At 28.6% G+C, this 16,207-nt stretch overlaps 1 protein-coding gene and 2 pseudogenes across 1 annotated transcript; all 3 read right to left on the bottom strand.

Annotated features, from left to right (window-relative positions):
* Nucleotides 1-864: 864 nt before the first annotated feature.
* Nucleotides 865-1,476, bottom strand: LOC125846067 (uncharacterized; annotated as a pseudogene).
* A 1,934-nt stretch (nucleotides 1,477-3,410) lies between these two features.
* LOC125846066 (probable E3 ubiquitin-protein ligase RHY1A) lies at nucleotides 3,411-4,040 on the bottom strand (annotated as a pseudogene).
* Nucleotides 4,041-5,840: 1,800 nt separating this feature from the next.
* LOC125845190 (ABC transporter G family member 1-like) lies at nucleotides 5,841-13,908 on the bottom strand. The gene is made up of 9 exons (XM_049524636.1): nucleotides 13,629-13,908; nucleotides 11,470-11,549; nucleotides 9,869-10,333; nucleotides 9,033-9,116; nucleotides 8,491-8,619; nucleotides 8,220-8,414; nucleotides 7,441-7,527; nucleotides 7,058-7,316; nucleotides 5,841-6,248 (listed from the first exon to the last, which is right to left on the bottom strand). The coding sequence occupies exons 1-9, from the start codon at nucleotides 13,906-13,908 to the stop codon at nucleotides 5,881-5,883; spliced, it is 1,947 nt and encodes a 648-aa protein (XP_049380593.1). The 3' UTR covers nucleotides 5,841-5,880.
* Between the last annotated feature and the right edge of the window lie 2,299 nt (nucleotides 13,909-16,207).

The following is a 16,207-nucleotide window of genomic DNA, read 5'->3' as shown; positions in this document are numbered from 1 at the left end:
TGAGCTCTAAGTATGTCAAAAAATTTGTTGGGAGCGTCACCTTCGAATGGACCCTGTAGTGCGTGATTCGAATTTAGTCGGAGCTCCAATATGGACTCCAAACATTGGATGGGAAAAAAAAAAGGTTGAATTATTCGATAATGAATTTAATGAGACTAATTTAAAATTATTCAACCTTAGATGAAAATTAGGGCGAAGTCTGGATCAATTTCTGTCTTCTTAACACATGACACACTAACTTAAAATCTTATATGAATTTTTCGTCTCTACCTTCACAAAATTTCTAAGACGCTTCTCATCGTTTTAGCTGGCTTTACCATTGACCTATTCCGCGAGATCATTTCAATCTACACGCACATGGTGAAGCTTATTTCTAAATTTTGATTTATAATTATGAATTATAAGCTCTTCCAAACATGTTCTAGGTGATGAGTTGATTAGAGCATACTTAAGAAAAATCAATATAAATAGTTGAACACCCAATTATTTAAATATCTTATATGCATAATTAGTTATGCCTATTTAGGCTTGTATATCGATTAAGAAAAAAATAATGAATTTAACTAGCTATTTGTATAAAGATATTTTGTTTAACCTTTTTGATTTATGTCAATGTAACAATTAAAATCGATAGTCCAAAAAAATAAATAAAAATTTATAATTCTACCCTTGATATCTTTTGCTTCCAATCACAATAAAATAGTACGATAATTGAAACACAATTAACAACATATCAGAATAGATTATTGAAAATAATAGTAAACAACAATAAGTATAAAAAGTATTAAGGCTTCAAAATAAATAGATAAAAGTCTACTATAACAAACAAAAACTGGGAAACTATTGTAGCTCAAATTTTTATACTTAGGTAGCTCGGAGATCATAACGACAAACAGGACAAGAATGTCCATTTTGTAGTAATGCAATGTTCATGAAACATATGTGAACACGGCATGCACATCGCCTGCTTGTGCTTCTCCTCATACTTTCCAAGCTCTTCGAAACAAATGACACAATCACTTTCATCCTTCTCCATCTTCCATAACAACTTCACTATGTCTGACACGAATAAAATCATATGAACGCTTGGCTCCCCTTGTTACACTTATCGCCAATAATTCCATGGATTTCTTCCATCATAGCATCAATCTTATCAAACACTTTACCCCATAATTTGTGATAGAGATTATCTTCCAGAAAACGAAAGAACTTTTCACGTGACATGTATGTAGCAGAATGGAAAAGTTTGATATGGAGTGCTCTGCTATGAGCTTGCTCTTGTTCATCGACTCGTCCAGTAAACAAGGTATCAAATCGAAATTTAATGTATAATGTGGGTAAATTATGCGTAGAATTAGTATTATGGTTATTGATACTTAATTCTTGACAAATTTTCATATTTGTATTCCAGTCAGGAGTACAGTATTCTGTATTCCAATCGGGACGACAACATTTCAATTTCTTGGCCTTCGACATGGAAAACGAATGAAAACTAAGGTAAAAACCTTAAAAAACACCCTTTTACTTGATTAACTAACCTTAAATATACCGTACGATGCTTCTTATTAAGAGTCACGCACTCCTAAAAGAGTTTGAGATCACTTGTTATTCGATATTAACTCTGTCAATAGCTTAGAATAAAACTAATACTCCCAAATTACTTGTCCACTTTTGAATTGACACACCTATTAAGAAAATAATTATTGACATAGTGAGTTTACCATTTTATCCCTATTAATTATGAAGTAGATGGATTAAAAATTTAAGATATTCAAGAAAATTGTACCTTTTTAAAAGTAATTAATTGAGGATATAATATGTAAAATTATTTTGTCCTTTCTTGATTTGTCAAAATGGACAAGTAATTAGGGACAATTATAAAAGGAAAAGTGGACAAGTAATTAGGGACATAGGGAGTAATTATTAAGAGTCACACACTCCTAAAAGAGTTTGAGATCACTTGTTATTCAATATTAACTCTGTCAATAGTTCAGAATGAAACTAATACTTATTAAGAGTCACGCACTCCTAAAAGAGTTTGAGATCACTTGTTATTCGATATTAACTCTGTCAATAGTTCAGAATGAAACTAATATTTATTAAGAGTCATGCACTCCTAAAAGAGTTTGAGATAACTTGTTATACGATATTAATTTTGTCAATGATTTAGAATAAAACTAATAATCATGTCAAGTTTAAGAGTGTTTCCAATACTTACCTATTGATTTTGCAAAAGGAAAATCTCAGATGAATGTCTTTTGGGTATTAGGGTTTGAACGAAGATTTTAAGGGAGGCAGGGGATTTTTTTATTTTATTTTTGGGATAAAAAAGAACCTAAATTAATAGAAGAAAATTTTAGTTATTTGCTATTGGATAATGAAAGACTGCTAAATATTATAATTATAATCTAATATTATATTAAAACATGAAGGTGCTTAAAAATTTTTTTGCCCTTAATCTACTATAGATAAAATTGTCATTAATACGTTTTCTAATATTTATTTAGGACTTAAAAATCAACTAATTATTAAATCTTTCCTTATTCATAATTTTTTTTAAAAATATTTAAGAATCTAAAACCAACTAAGATTCTACGTTATGTTTATTATTATATGAAATTACATTAAGTAAAAATTGAGAATAAGAAGTAAATCGTTCATTCAAAAATTAAGATAAAACCTTACTGATAGTTGATATCTTATTTGGGTAGAATTTAATTTTGGGTCATTCGCACAAATAATGCTTATATTTTGAGTCGATTTTTAATTTTTATCCTTCAAATATTTTTGATACGACATAACTTTAGATCTCACTAGGCAAAGTTTTACCTTTAGCTAGGCATATGTATCACAACATCAACAAAAGTTATGTAAGACGCATTAAACTTTTAACACTCAATATATAATTTATGCCGCTTTCAACTTCTAAAGATAAAAACATTATAGAACTTATGTCAATCAAAATATTTTCATTAAAAAAGCAACAAAGGTAAAAATTAAAGACCAATTAAACTTATTCAAACTTTCAAACATTAAATCACTAATTACAAGTCCATATATAAACTATATATCTATTTTAAGTGGTATAACAATATTTAAAAAGAACCTTATCCTCAAGGTTAAAGTCAGGAAACGTTATCAGACAACTTGGAGTATTATAAAATGTGTACAATGTATAACTTGTTAGAAACCTAAACACGAAACTTATTCCTGGATCCCAAGGTAAGGAGGAAAGAGTGCAAAGCTTACTAGAAGAGAGCAAAAACAACAATAATCGAAACATAATTAACAACATATATCACGATAGAATAATAAATATAAAAAAAGTGGCTTCAAAATAAAAAAAAAAATGAACAGTACATTAATAATACGTTATTTCATATGAATCTATTCTAGCTCAAATTCTATACTTATATAGCTCGGAGATCATAACGACAAATCGGACAAGAATGTCCGATCTGTAGCCAAGTTGTAATGCAATCTTCATGAAACATATGTGAGCATGGCATGCATATTCTTTCCCTCTCCTTTCCAAGTTCTTCGAAACAGATGATACAATCAGAATTCTCATCGTTCTCCATTTTTCATATCAGCTTCACTAAGTCTGATACGAATAAAATCATATGAACGCTCACATCCAAGCGTTGGCGACCCCTGTTACACTCATCGCCAATAATTTCATGAATTTCTTCAATCATATCTTCAATGAAAACTCGACGATCATTCTCATCAAACACTTCACCCCATAATTTTTTGCAGAGATTATCTTCCAAAACACGGTAGAACTTTTCCGGTGACATGTATGTAGCTGAATGGAAAAGTTTGATCTGTAGTGATCTGCTATGAACTCGCTCTTGTTCATCAACTCGACCAATAAACAATGTATCAAATCGAAATTTAAAGAATAATATGGGTAAATTAGACGGAGAATCAGTAATATGGTTATTGATACTTATTTCTTGACAAATTTTGATCTCTGCATTCCAGTTTGGATCACAGTAATCCATAAAACAATATTTCAATTTATTGGCATTCGACATGTCAAAAGTACGAAACAAAGTAGAAAGCTCAATCTACTGGTGTTATTATATATAGTTGAAAAGCAAATCCAACACCAACTCAATTTAGGAACCTGAAATAAATTGGGAAAGGGAAAAAGAAAAACAGAGTCAAGTGTTAATTAATTGAAATAACAAAAAATAATTATTATGTCCCAAAATTCTAAATTCCGGTAGTAAAAGAGGAACGACACAGTTAATTATTAGTTTCGTTTTTAAACTATTGATAAGCTTTTTTTTCAAGAGTCTCACACTTCTAAAAGAGTAGTTCAGAATAAAACGAATAATCTAGTTAAACTCTGTCAATGGTTCAGAATAAAACGAGTAATCACATGTAGTTTAGAATGAAACGATTAATCACGTCAAGTTTAAGAGTGTTTCCAATACTTATTTACTGATTTTGCATAAGGAAAATCTCAGAGGAATGTCTTTTGGGTATTAGGGTTTGAACGAGGATTTTAAGGGAGGCAGGGGATTTTTTTATTTTATTTTTGGGATAAAAAAGAACCTAAATTAATAGAAGAAAATTTTAGTTATTTTTTATTGGATAATAAAAGACTGCTCAATATTATAATTATAATCTATATTATATTAAAACATGAAGGTCCTTATAATTTTTTTTGCCCTTAATCTACTATAGATAAAATTGTCATTAATAAGTTTTCTAATATTTATTTAGGACTTAAAAATCAACTAATTATTAAATCTTTCCTTATTCGTAATTTTATTTTTTAATATTTAAGAATCTAAAACTAACTACTCTCTCTGTCCATTTTTAATTGTCATGTTACATTTTTCGAAAGTCAATTTGACTAATTTTCAAAGTTAAATTAGATTACATTAATTTGATATTTTAAACAAAATTCAATAATTATACGAAAAGTACTATAAATTCCAATTTTTTGCATATCAATATGATGAAAAAAATACATAGTACGTAAAATGTTAGTCAAAGTTATTATTGTCTGACTATAAAAAGAAAACTATGACAATTAAAAGTGGACGGAGGTAGTAAGATTCTATGTTAGGTTTATTATTTCCACATTTAGGATTCTTTTATTACCAAGTACCAACTAATTAATGTTACCCCCAGTCCCCTGTGTTTTGTCTTTTTCTTTGTTTAGGTTTAGGATTAGTTTGATATTAAACATTATAGTTTTATTAATTATTTAATTATCTATTCTTTAATTTTACTGCAAATTTATATGATTTTCTAAGTTCTATTTTATTTGTTGGTATTACTTGATATTTGATTCTGCACATTATTCTTAATTTTTACATTGTGTTTCTAATTTTTGTGTATTTTTATTTTGTGATTTGAGAATTTGAAAAATTATATGAAATTACATTTAAGTAAAACTTGAGAATAAGAAGTAAATGGTTCATTCAAAAATTAAGACAAAACCTTACTCACAGTTGATATCTTATTTGGGTAGAATTTAATTTTGGGTCATTCGCACAAATAATGCTTATATTTTGAGTCAATTTTTAATTTTTATGCTTTAAATATTTTTGATGCGACATAACTTTAGATTTCGCTAGGCAAAGTTTTACCTTTAGCTAGGCATATGTATCACAACATCAACACAAGTTATACTAGACGCAGTACACTTCTAACACTCAATATAAAAATACTATATAATTTATGCCGCTTTCAGCTTCCGAAGATAAAAACATTATAGAACTTATGTCAATCAAAACATGTCTGAATATTTTCATTAAAAAGGCAATAAAGGTAAAAATTAAAGACTAATTAAACTTGTTCAAACTTTCAAACATTATATCACTAATTACAAGTCCATAGATAAACTATTTATCTATTTTATGTGGTACAACAATATTTAAAACCTCTTACCATAGGTCTAAACTTTTCTTTACCCTTAATAATACTAAGAAAAATTAACCTATATAAAATCACCATCCCAAAAACAATAACAATATCTCCCCACTTAGAATAATTTAATTCTACTTGAAAAATATCTCTCAATATTTCATCACGAGTAACTATTATAGCCAATCCACTTTTAGTAAAATATGTAAAAGTTTCATATTCATTTTTATAAAAACCTTGAATTGCATATTTGTGGAAGGCTAAATAGTACATTGGATATTTCCAAATTGGCATTGGAAGTTCATTTGGCAATCGAAAAAACCCTCCATTTAGCATCATTATTCCTTGAATTCCGGCACCTGTAAATTTTGAGATGACAAAATTAGCTCATTTTTAAAAATAGTTCGTCTAATTTATATGCATGAGTTTAAAAGGGTTGGTTATGATCTATATTGCTCCAAACGAGTCATCAAAAAGTACATTATATTTGAAGGATCAAGTCGATATATATATATGAATATAATTTGGTGGTATTTTTGGAGAATATATATGAGTTGCTATGACTTGTTTATTTGACTTTGTTCAATGGATTAAAATCGAAATGACTCAATAAACTATTGATGAATTGAAACATGTCAAAATAACGTAAACAATCGGGTCAAGACTCAAACAATAACCACATACAACCAAAAAAAATATGGAATTTTGGAATTTAAGAAAAATACATTAGCTTTCGTTTTTTTTTAATATAAAAAGTTAGATCTTATTGCAAAAATTGCATTATGACACATTATTTTTTCAGGTAAAATTTCACAAATAGTCATTTTCCTAGAGTTTCAAATTCACAGGTAAAACTCTTAGATACTATTATAGAGTTTCACCCGTGGAATTTGAAATTCATGACAACTACTATATCGATCTACTCAATTATTTCATTTAGACCCAATCCATATGACTTGCCCAAACAAGTTTAATGCGGATTATATTATGTTTATTGATGATATTTACTATCAGAAAATCACTAATTTCTTATGATATTTATCAAAATTTGACTCCTCTACAATATTAATTGACGAGCCAAATTCTGATGAGACGTCTGTCTAAAATTAGCGATTTTCTGATAGTAACTTTGTGACTCATTCAAATTTGACTCGACTCGCTCATTTACCTGTTATAATTCCCATGAGGAAGTCAGGGACAATACTTGCAACAATCATCATTAGGCTCTCAACTAGCATCATGCAAGCAAATAACATTAGGGAAAAATAGGCAAATTTATCAATCCCTTTTTGAACATCAGCAAGATAATAAGCCGCAGCTCCAGGAACCAAAGAGATCAATAACAAGAATGGTGTTGAAGATAATGTGTTGCCAATCACAAATGCACCCACACCATAGTGTCCATTTAGCCTTTCTCGCGTAAAAAGCTGAAATTTACACGATCAGATCATTATGGTACGTATAATTAATAATAATTGAATATAAATACTAACGTAACGAACATGTTATAATGTGGAATAATAATGGACAAGATGGGTAAAAGAATATTACTTTCATTTCCTCTACAAAAGAAGGGAATCCACCAATTGCCATGAATGTTAAGAAGCCAACCACAAATACAAGCATTGAGCTTCTAGCCTGCAAAGGGGAAGAATTATATAATTTTTCTCACCCGATGTCTAGTATCTGTTTTGGGATCTCGATTATTTGATAAGTCACATTAAAAGGGTGCATCATACACACTCCCTATCAGGAATTTTTTCCATCTTAAGGCTCGAACTTGAAATTTCTAGTTAAGCCTGGAGGAGTCATATGCATTAATTTCACCATGATCCTTGGTCCACAATTCTTGGTGCTAAAGGTGCTTCTTAACTACTCCCTCCGTCCCAAAATAGTCATCACGTTTCAATTCTCAAGAGTTAATTTGACTAATTTTTAAATCTAAATTAGATAAGACTAATTAATTTGATATTTTAAAATTAAATTTAGATATTCAAAAACGATACGAAAAGTACTATAAGTTGCAACTTTTTATCATATAAATATGATGATGAAAAAAAAAATCTTAAAATATCGATCAAAGTTCATATAGATTGACTCTCGAATAACAAACCGCGACAAGTATTTTGGGACGGAAACAGTAGTTCATTAATTTACTTAATGAGTTCAACTTCTATAAGTTAGATAGACTTAAAACAATTACTATATATATAGGTAATTGTCCATTTATAGATTAAATGAATGTAGTATTTTTCTAAAAAAAAAAGAAAATAACTACCTTACTTGTTATAACTAGTTAAAATATATTGATAGCGTAAATAAATATTTACCTGAATTGAACCATAATCAGAGCCAATTTCATGAAAGATAGTGCCAATGCACAAGCAAAGTGCAAGATAAATAAGTAATCGAAGCCAGTAATAGCCTAAATCACGATACATATTGATAAACGATCTTTGCGTTAGAACTTTGCATTGTGTGATGAACCCTGCTTGACTTCCCTTATTTTCGAGCAATCGTCCATTCTACTACATAGACACATGAAAACAAGTTAAAATTTGCTACGAGCTATTTAGCGATGAATTTTGAGGATATTTTTACCTTTTGACAAATGGTGAGAACCCTTTGCCTAACATTAAGGCAAGCTTCTGATGATTCATATGACATAACAAGAGTGTCAATTGCTTTGCCTGAGGTAATTATGTTTTTGCCAAATCCTTCCTCAATATCCTAAATTAATCAAACAAACAATATTTTATTTCAAAGATTAATAAGACATAAAACTTGTACTAAATTAATTAAAGGGAAAAGGGTCTGAAAACTCTAACTTTGACCGAAATTGTTGTTACGATACCAAATTTTATGGAGGACCTTTTATCCCCTGCACTATTTAATTGTGTATTTTAAAGGTACATATGTGCCCACGTGGACACATTACTATTTATAATGATGCAATATTTCTGATGTCCACGTGAGCACATACATACCTTTAAAATACACTATTAAATAGTGTCTTTCCAAAGTTCGATATTGTTACAACAATTTCGGTCAAAGTTCGGATATATTTCAGACTTTTTTCCCTTATTTAAAAATACATTTATTTAAAAATACATAATTGATTGTAATTAAAAAAACTAACTTACATCAAAATCTTTGTTAATTGTTCTAAGATAGTGATCAGAAGGGTTCCTCATATATGGACAAGGAAATCCATTGACAGCAAAAAACTAAGAGCAAAAAATAATAGGTGAAGATCTATTAGTAAATCCTTCAATATTGTACCATTAGATTACAATTGAACAACTATGTTTGGTACGTCAGAAGTCATTTTTTTATGAAAATGATTTGATAATTGGTGAATTATAAAGATGTGGTGAGAAAATATATGCTAAAAATTAATAATAATATTAGCAAGTATGAAAAAAACAATAAAAAAATATTAGCAAGTACGAGAGCATTTTGATGAATTATAAAGATGTGGTGAGAAAATATATGCTAAAAATTAATAATAATATTAGCAAGTATGAAAAAAACAATAAAAAAATATTAGCAAGTACGAGAGCATTTTGATGAAACCTTTGAGTAAAAATAATAATAAGGATGGCCCACGTACGAAGCATCCTACGTTCAAGCAAGATTTTTACGGAAAGGACACACTCCAAGAGAGTGTGATGCAGCTAGTCTTATCTACCCTAACGCAAGCATCATTAATTGATTTTACGACTCCTAACTATATATGACCTACATGTTATACGGTAACATCTTTATTGTCATAACAAGTAAGGAAAAATTAAAAGTTAAGATAGTTCTAAGAAAAATGACTTTCGCCTCAGGCCATAAGTGAAGTCATTTTCCCTTATGATTGAAAACATTTAATTTGCCGAAAACCAAACACCAGAATTAAATATTTTTTTGAAAATGACTTTAGTCGTACCAAACATATTAAAGGTTAAAGTTCTCTAACAATACACATACATACCTCATTTGCTTTGGAACTTGAGCCAAAATAAATGGTTTTACCATAAGATAGAAGGCAAAGGTTATCAAATAGCTCAAAAACTTCACTACTAGGCTGATGAATTGATGCCACAATAGTCCTCATATCTTGTTGTGCAATCTTGATAATTCTATTCATGACATGATAAGATGCAGCACTATCCAAACCACTAGTAGGTTCATCAAGAAACAATAATTTTGGTCTTGTTAAAATCTCAATACAAATACTAACTCTTCTTTTTTGTCCACCACTTAATCCTTTTAAACTCCATCCACCAATTCTTGTGTTCATTGCTTCTTGTAATCCCATTTCTTTTATTGTTTCTTCTGCTCTTTCTTTCTTTTCATGTAATGGCATTGATTGAGGGAGTTGTAATTGAGCTGAATAGTATACTGTTTCTTTTACTGTCAATGTTGCCATTAGTGTGTCATCTTGTGTCACATAGGCCTATGGGAAGGAGCAAAAAAAAAAAAAAAAGTTTTGAATTCTATGCATCGACGATGTAAACAATGTATTTACTAGAATTGAGATTCAAGACGTTTAAAAGATAATTGCATGTAATTTTGTATGATAGCTTTGGAAAATTAGCAAATTTAGTCCCTCAAATATTAAGATATTGCTATTTTGGTCCTTGTGATTTCTGGTTAAATTAAACACATTTAACCTTCAGTTGATTGATATATATGTGCACTTTTAATCCAATTTTGACTTTAAGTCCCTCTTAAGGTATATTTACTGTCAATGTTGTCATTATTAGTGTGTCATCTTGAGTCACATAGGCCTATAGGAAGGGGAAAAAAAGTTTTGAATTCTATGCATCGACGATGTAAAAATTGTATTTACTAGAATTGAGATTTAGATTGTTTAAAAGATAATTACATATAACTATGTACGATAGCTTTGAGGAATTAGCAAGTTTAGTCCCTCAAATATCAAGATATTGCTATTTTGGTCCTTGTGATTTCTGGTTATATTAAGCACATTTGACCTTAGTTGAAAAAGAGTCTTGAGTCCTATGCACCGACAATATAAAAAAATATGTTTACTAGAATCAGGATTTAGATCGTTTAAAAGATACTTACATGTAACTATGTACGATAGCTTTGTGGAATTAGCAAGTTTAATCCCTCAAATATCAAGATACTATGTGCATTATTAATCCGTACTTTAAGTTCCTCTTAAGGTATATTTCTTGTATAAAGGGTTCAAAAATACACTATTTAGTAATTTGAAGGTTGAATATGCTTAATCAATTTTTATAAGGAACAAAATTATAATTTATCAATAATTGAGTGATAAAAAATGCAATTATCCCAATAGCTTTAACTTATAATCTAGATTAAATGGTTATAGGTCAGTAACATGTTATGAACTTTGATCGATTAAATTATGTTGATAATGTAAATAAAGATCTTTATACTATATACATATATAACTTAAATTATATTCGTAAGAAGTAAATTTTAGTTTTATATATGCACCGATAATGTAAACAAACAATTAACATTATCATGTTAATTATTAAAGTATAATAGATTAAACTACACTGATCGTGTAATATATATAATTAATAATATTCATACCGAAGTTCCAAAAGCTAGTGCTTGTTTGCGTCCATTGACAAGTATATCTCCACTTTGTCTTGTGTTTGAAGCTAATCTACCTGCAATCACATATAAATAGCTCGTAGCTAATATAATTCGATATAATCTATCACTAATCCATTATTAAGTATGACTTAATAGTGACGAAACTAGGAATTTTGCTTAAAATGTTCAAAATTTTAGTATATATACCTCAAAAGAGTTGTTTTTGACCAATGTACGCACTATGCAGTATTATTTTTTATTGATGAAAGATGTTCGAGTGACTACCCTTGGATCAGTGTAACTTAATGACTAGCAAGAAATTAATGTTTGACTACATAATTTATCCGTCCTTAATTCATGTTTTCTTTGATATTGATCAATAATCCAATCACTATATATTATAATTACTTAATTAAGTAATGACTAATTAGCTTAGGAGATAAGCCGCTAACCTACTTGTATACTAAATTAAATTAAATTTTCGAATGTGATATCACCCGCAAATTATTATAATATATAGTTTTCACCTCATCGATACTAGGAAATTTGTCAACTGATTTTGTATACTATAGTACACTTAAATATTTTTGTAAAATATTAAAGTAAGACACCTTGGTCACCAACCATATAATCAGCTGCTTAATTTTGTTGGACTAGCTCACCAATTCACCAAATATTATTTCTACTCTTACACCAAAAAATAATTAAAATAAAAAAGTAAATCTTTTCTTAATTAAGATTTAAAATAAAGATGCTTAATACTAGGGAGAGAAACTAATTCAAATTTCACTTATATAAATATATGGTGGGAAAATAAAAACTTTTTTTTGGAAATGGACATAATGGTGGAGCCATTATTTTAACTAGACGGATTGTCAAATTGATACATTTTAAGGAGATTAAAATATATACATTTCAACTAAGCATATTGTTTAATGTGTTCGATAAAAGGGTGTTAATTGACTTTCTTTCGATAAGAATAACCTCGTTACTAAATATATAACTTAAAATCTCATAGTGAAGAGTATTTCAATTACTTGTTAGTTAGGCCTACACAATCGGTGAAAATTCATATTAGTCGGACCATTGAGTATATTCCAATCAAGAATTTGGACTACAACAACAACGTAATTACTACTACTACTACACACAACTATCTCGAGCTTACTGATCATATAACTCCATTTAAGCTCATTTTAGATCAATAAAAAAAGATAGTTTGATGCGCAAAATATTTTACATTTCAAAAGCATATTTAAAATTTAAATTTAATAGGTTCAACTTTTAAAATTCTTATCAACAAACTCATTACTTTTAAAGTTATGAATTCACATCTATTATTTGTTAAGATTTTAATAGATTTATATAAATACTTAAATTGGAGAATAAAAACATTCATCCCTTAAAATGTGTTGTTTTTGTTAGTTGGTTATTTTGTGCCAATTTAAATAGCCGTTCCATTAAAAATAAAATGCACAATTTAATTTGTTTGTCTTATATATATATATATATAGAAAATACCATGTTAGAACTTCATTTTTTTTTTTTGGCTAGACCTTCTCTTAATTTGGCTAAATTAAAATAAGTTCCAACTAAATTTCATAATCCAGAAAAAGAAAAGAAACATAACATTGTTGAAACAAATAATAAAAACACATTATGAATAAAATAAGCAATGTATATTAAGAACTAATTTGGCCAAAACAAAAAACACATTCTGAAATAATCCATTTTCCTTTCTCTTATGCGCTTACAAGAAAGTATATTCACGCTCTTTATCACATCATCATTTAAAAAGATCGATCAAGACTATCAAATTATCAAATTCAAAATAATTAGTTTGACCAACCTAAAATTTAATTATGCACTAAATAAAACTCGACAAGTTTAGAAAAGTCCCAATCTATTCTGTCAATATAAAGTCGTACTTGTCCACTTTTAAATTGGCACACATATTAAGAAAACAATGATTGGCATAGTAAGTTTACCATTTATCCCTATTAATTATGAAGTTGATGAATTAAAAATTTAAAATTTTCAAGAAGTTGTATTTTTTTTAAAGTAATTAATTGATAGTATAATAGGTAAAAAGAAATTTATTTTTTCTTGATTTGTCGAAATGAACAAATAATTAGAGACAGACGGAGTATTACCTGCCAATGCATCAAGAAGTGTAGATTTGCCACAACCAGAAGGTCCCATAATAGCCAAAACTTCACCAGGTTGAGCATATCCACTTATCCCTTCAAGTATTGGCCTCCTTCCAACTTTTTTATCTGGCACACTTACCCATAAATCCTTCCAACTTAAATAAATTCCATCATTATTATCATTATAATCAGATGAAATATTAATTTTTGTGGCCATAATTAATGGATCACTTTCTTTCTTTTTTGACATATTTTTTGGAACTTCATCAATAGGAGAATCCATGTTTTAAGTTTTTTTTGTGTGTGTGTGTTGGCACTATAATTAAGTATGTGTGTTGTATATATATATACATATAATATTTTTTGGTGATTATATGTGTGGGAGGTTGAGAGGTAGGAAAGAAAATTAAAGAATGGGAATAGTTGTTAGAGAAACGAGGAAGTGTGTCTAAGATATTTTATGATATACTTAAATATTATACAAAATATTATGTGTTTATGCAAAGGTTTATTTTAAGTTAGTACTAGTTTGTGTTGAAAAAAGAATGTGATGCAATGGGTTGCTCTTTCGGTCTCGATTCGAGTCCTGTGTATAGAAAAATCCTTGGTAAGGAGCGTTTTTCCTTGAATGGAGCCTTACCTGGTGCAAATTCAGAATAGTCGGGCTCCAATGTAGGTACTGAACACTGAGGGAAAAAAACCTTCTTGTTACAACTTTTTTTTGTAGTTATATTCTTCCATTTCAAGAATTTTGAAGGCTTATGAGGTGTACTCTAAGGAAGAGGGAGAGTGATGGAATTTGGTTTAACATAATATATGGTGAAGGCAAAAATATAATTTTTATCTCAATTTATATAACATTTTTCTTTTTAGTCAGTTTCAAAGAATGATACATTTTTATATGTAAAGAAATGATTTATAGTTACACGAATATATATGACTTATATTAGACCACAAATTTTAAGGATCTCTCTTTCTTATAGTTAAACTACATCATATAAATTGATACTGAGAAAATAGTTAAATGTTGGCAAATTGGCAATAACATAGTTTATTAAGAGCGTGGGGGCAATTAAGACATAAGAATAATAATTGTGATAACTTATAAGCCATGAAATTTTTTAAACTTTATTTTATTTAGTTGGACAATTTATGATATTAAAAAGAAAAAAAAAAGATAAATTCAACTAAAAGAAGGATTTATAAAAGTAAAGCGGGTCTCATAATTTCAAAAAAATTATACACTAATTATATTAAAATATAATAGAAGAAATAATTTTTATCATTGTGTTGAAGCAGACACGTCAACAAAGACGTGCTTGCTTCAACCTCAAACTCTCTCTCATATATAAAAGCAAAACTCAAACGCATCGAACACATGATTCAACTACATGTGTTCATCACACTATTGTACAAACAAAATAAAACAGAAAAATACTCAGAAATATATTGTTATATATATGTTTGAAATTTTGAATTATAACTGCACGTAAAGGTAGTTTACCTAAAAATAACCACCTATGGGATAACTTGTATATATGCCTTATCACTACAATAAAAACACTTTTTAGCGGCAATAAATATACACATTAACAATGAGTGTTAAAGTCTTTATTAGTATTAGTTAATTGTCATTGGATCTAATGTCGCTAAAGGCTTTAGGAACATATACAAAGAGTGCTAATTACCTCTAAAAGTACATATTTAGTGGCAATTAAGCTATCGCCGTTAGTTAATTGCCGCTAAAAATCATTTTTAATGTAATATATTTTCGACTTAAAAATTAAAATAACTAAACGTGGTTAGTCACAACACCAACAGCCATCTATCCTCGGAAAAGATAAAATCTATGCAAATTATATTTTTACTTTTAAGAATAAAGAAGTTATTTCAACAGACACTCGACTCAAAATAAAACTAAACTTATTTAGTGAGGATTGATACAATCTTTTTTTTTCCTGGCTATTGTGGAAGCACTCTTTGAAGAGAATACTATTTATGTTATTTATGTTTTTTCCCCTTCTAGTCCAAACAATGAACAAATATAAATTTTTATTATTGAATTCATTGTACTTTTAAAAATTCACTCTGTATATAATATTTTTTAAGTGATCATACGTAAAATTAACCTTGATTCTCGATTAATAGTCTTTTTTTTGTCATTATCCTTCTTTTCGAAAAAATATATCAACACAAGATTGAAGGAACGTCGGATAGTAAACACACTCCACCTCCAACCTTGAGATTGTAGGTTAAAATCATCAAGGAAGCAAAAAGTGGTGGAAGCTCCTAGAAAAGAGTTTTAAAACAAAGCATCTATAGAGATGTGAAATCAGTAGCGAATCAATCCTTAATTTCGTTCTTTCACTTCAACAATCATTAAAAGATGAATCTAATCCTATTAATTTGATTCCATTTCATTTAACCTCTTTCATATTCAGTAACAATTGTAATTTCACCATCAATAACTCTTCAGTAACAATTCTATTAATTGAGTCGAAACAAGTCTTAGTCAGTTCTATCTATCTTAGATCAATTACAATGCTAATTAATTCGATTATTGTTTTACCATCATTAAGGAT

The sequence above is a fragment of the Solanum stenotomum genome, chromosome 11, assembly GCF_019186545.1.
Source record: "Solanum stenotomum isolate F172 chromosome 11, ASM1918654v1, whole genome shotgun sequence".
In the NCBI taxonomy this organism is placed as follows: Eukaryota; Viridiplantae; Streptophyta; class Magnoliopsida; order Solanales; family Solanaceae; genus Solanum; species Solanum stenotomum.
Note: the sequence above shows the minus strand (reverse complement) of the source record. Positions and strands in the feature narration are given on the sequence as shown.

Bases quoted from the DNA above. Each gene is read 5' to 3' on its own strand.
- LOC125845190 (XM_049524636.1), bottom strand. From the start codon at position 13,908: ATGGATTCTCCTATTGATGAAGTTCCAAAAAATATGTCAAAAAAGAAA. The intron at 9,117-9,868 runs GTATGTATGTGT...TTTTGCTCTTAG, and splicing joins CAAGTTCCAAAGCAAATGAG to TTTTTTGCTGTCAATGGATT. The intron at 8,415-8,490 runs GTAAAAATATCC...TCTATGTAGTAG, and splicing joins TTCTCACCATTTGTCAAAAG to AATGGACGATTGCTCGAAAA.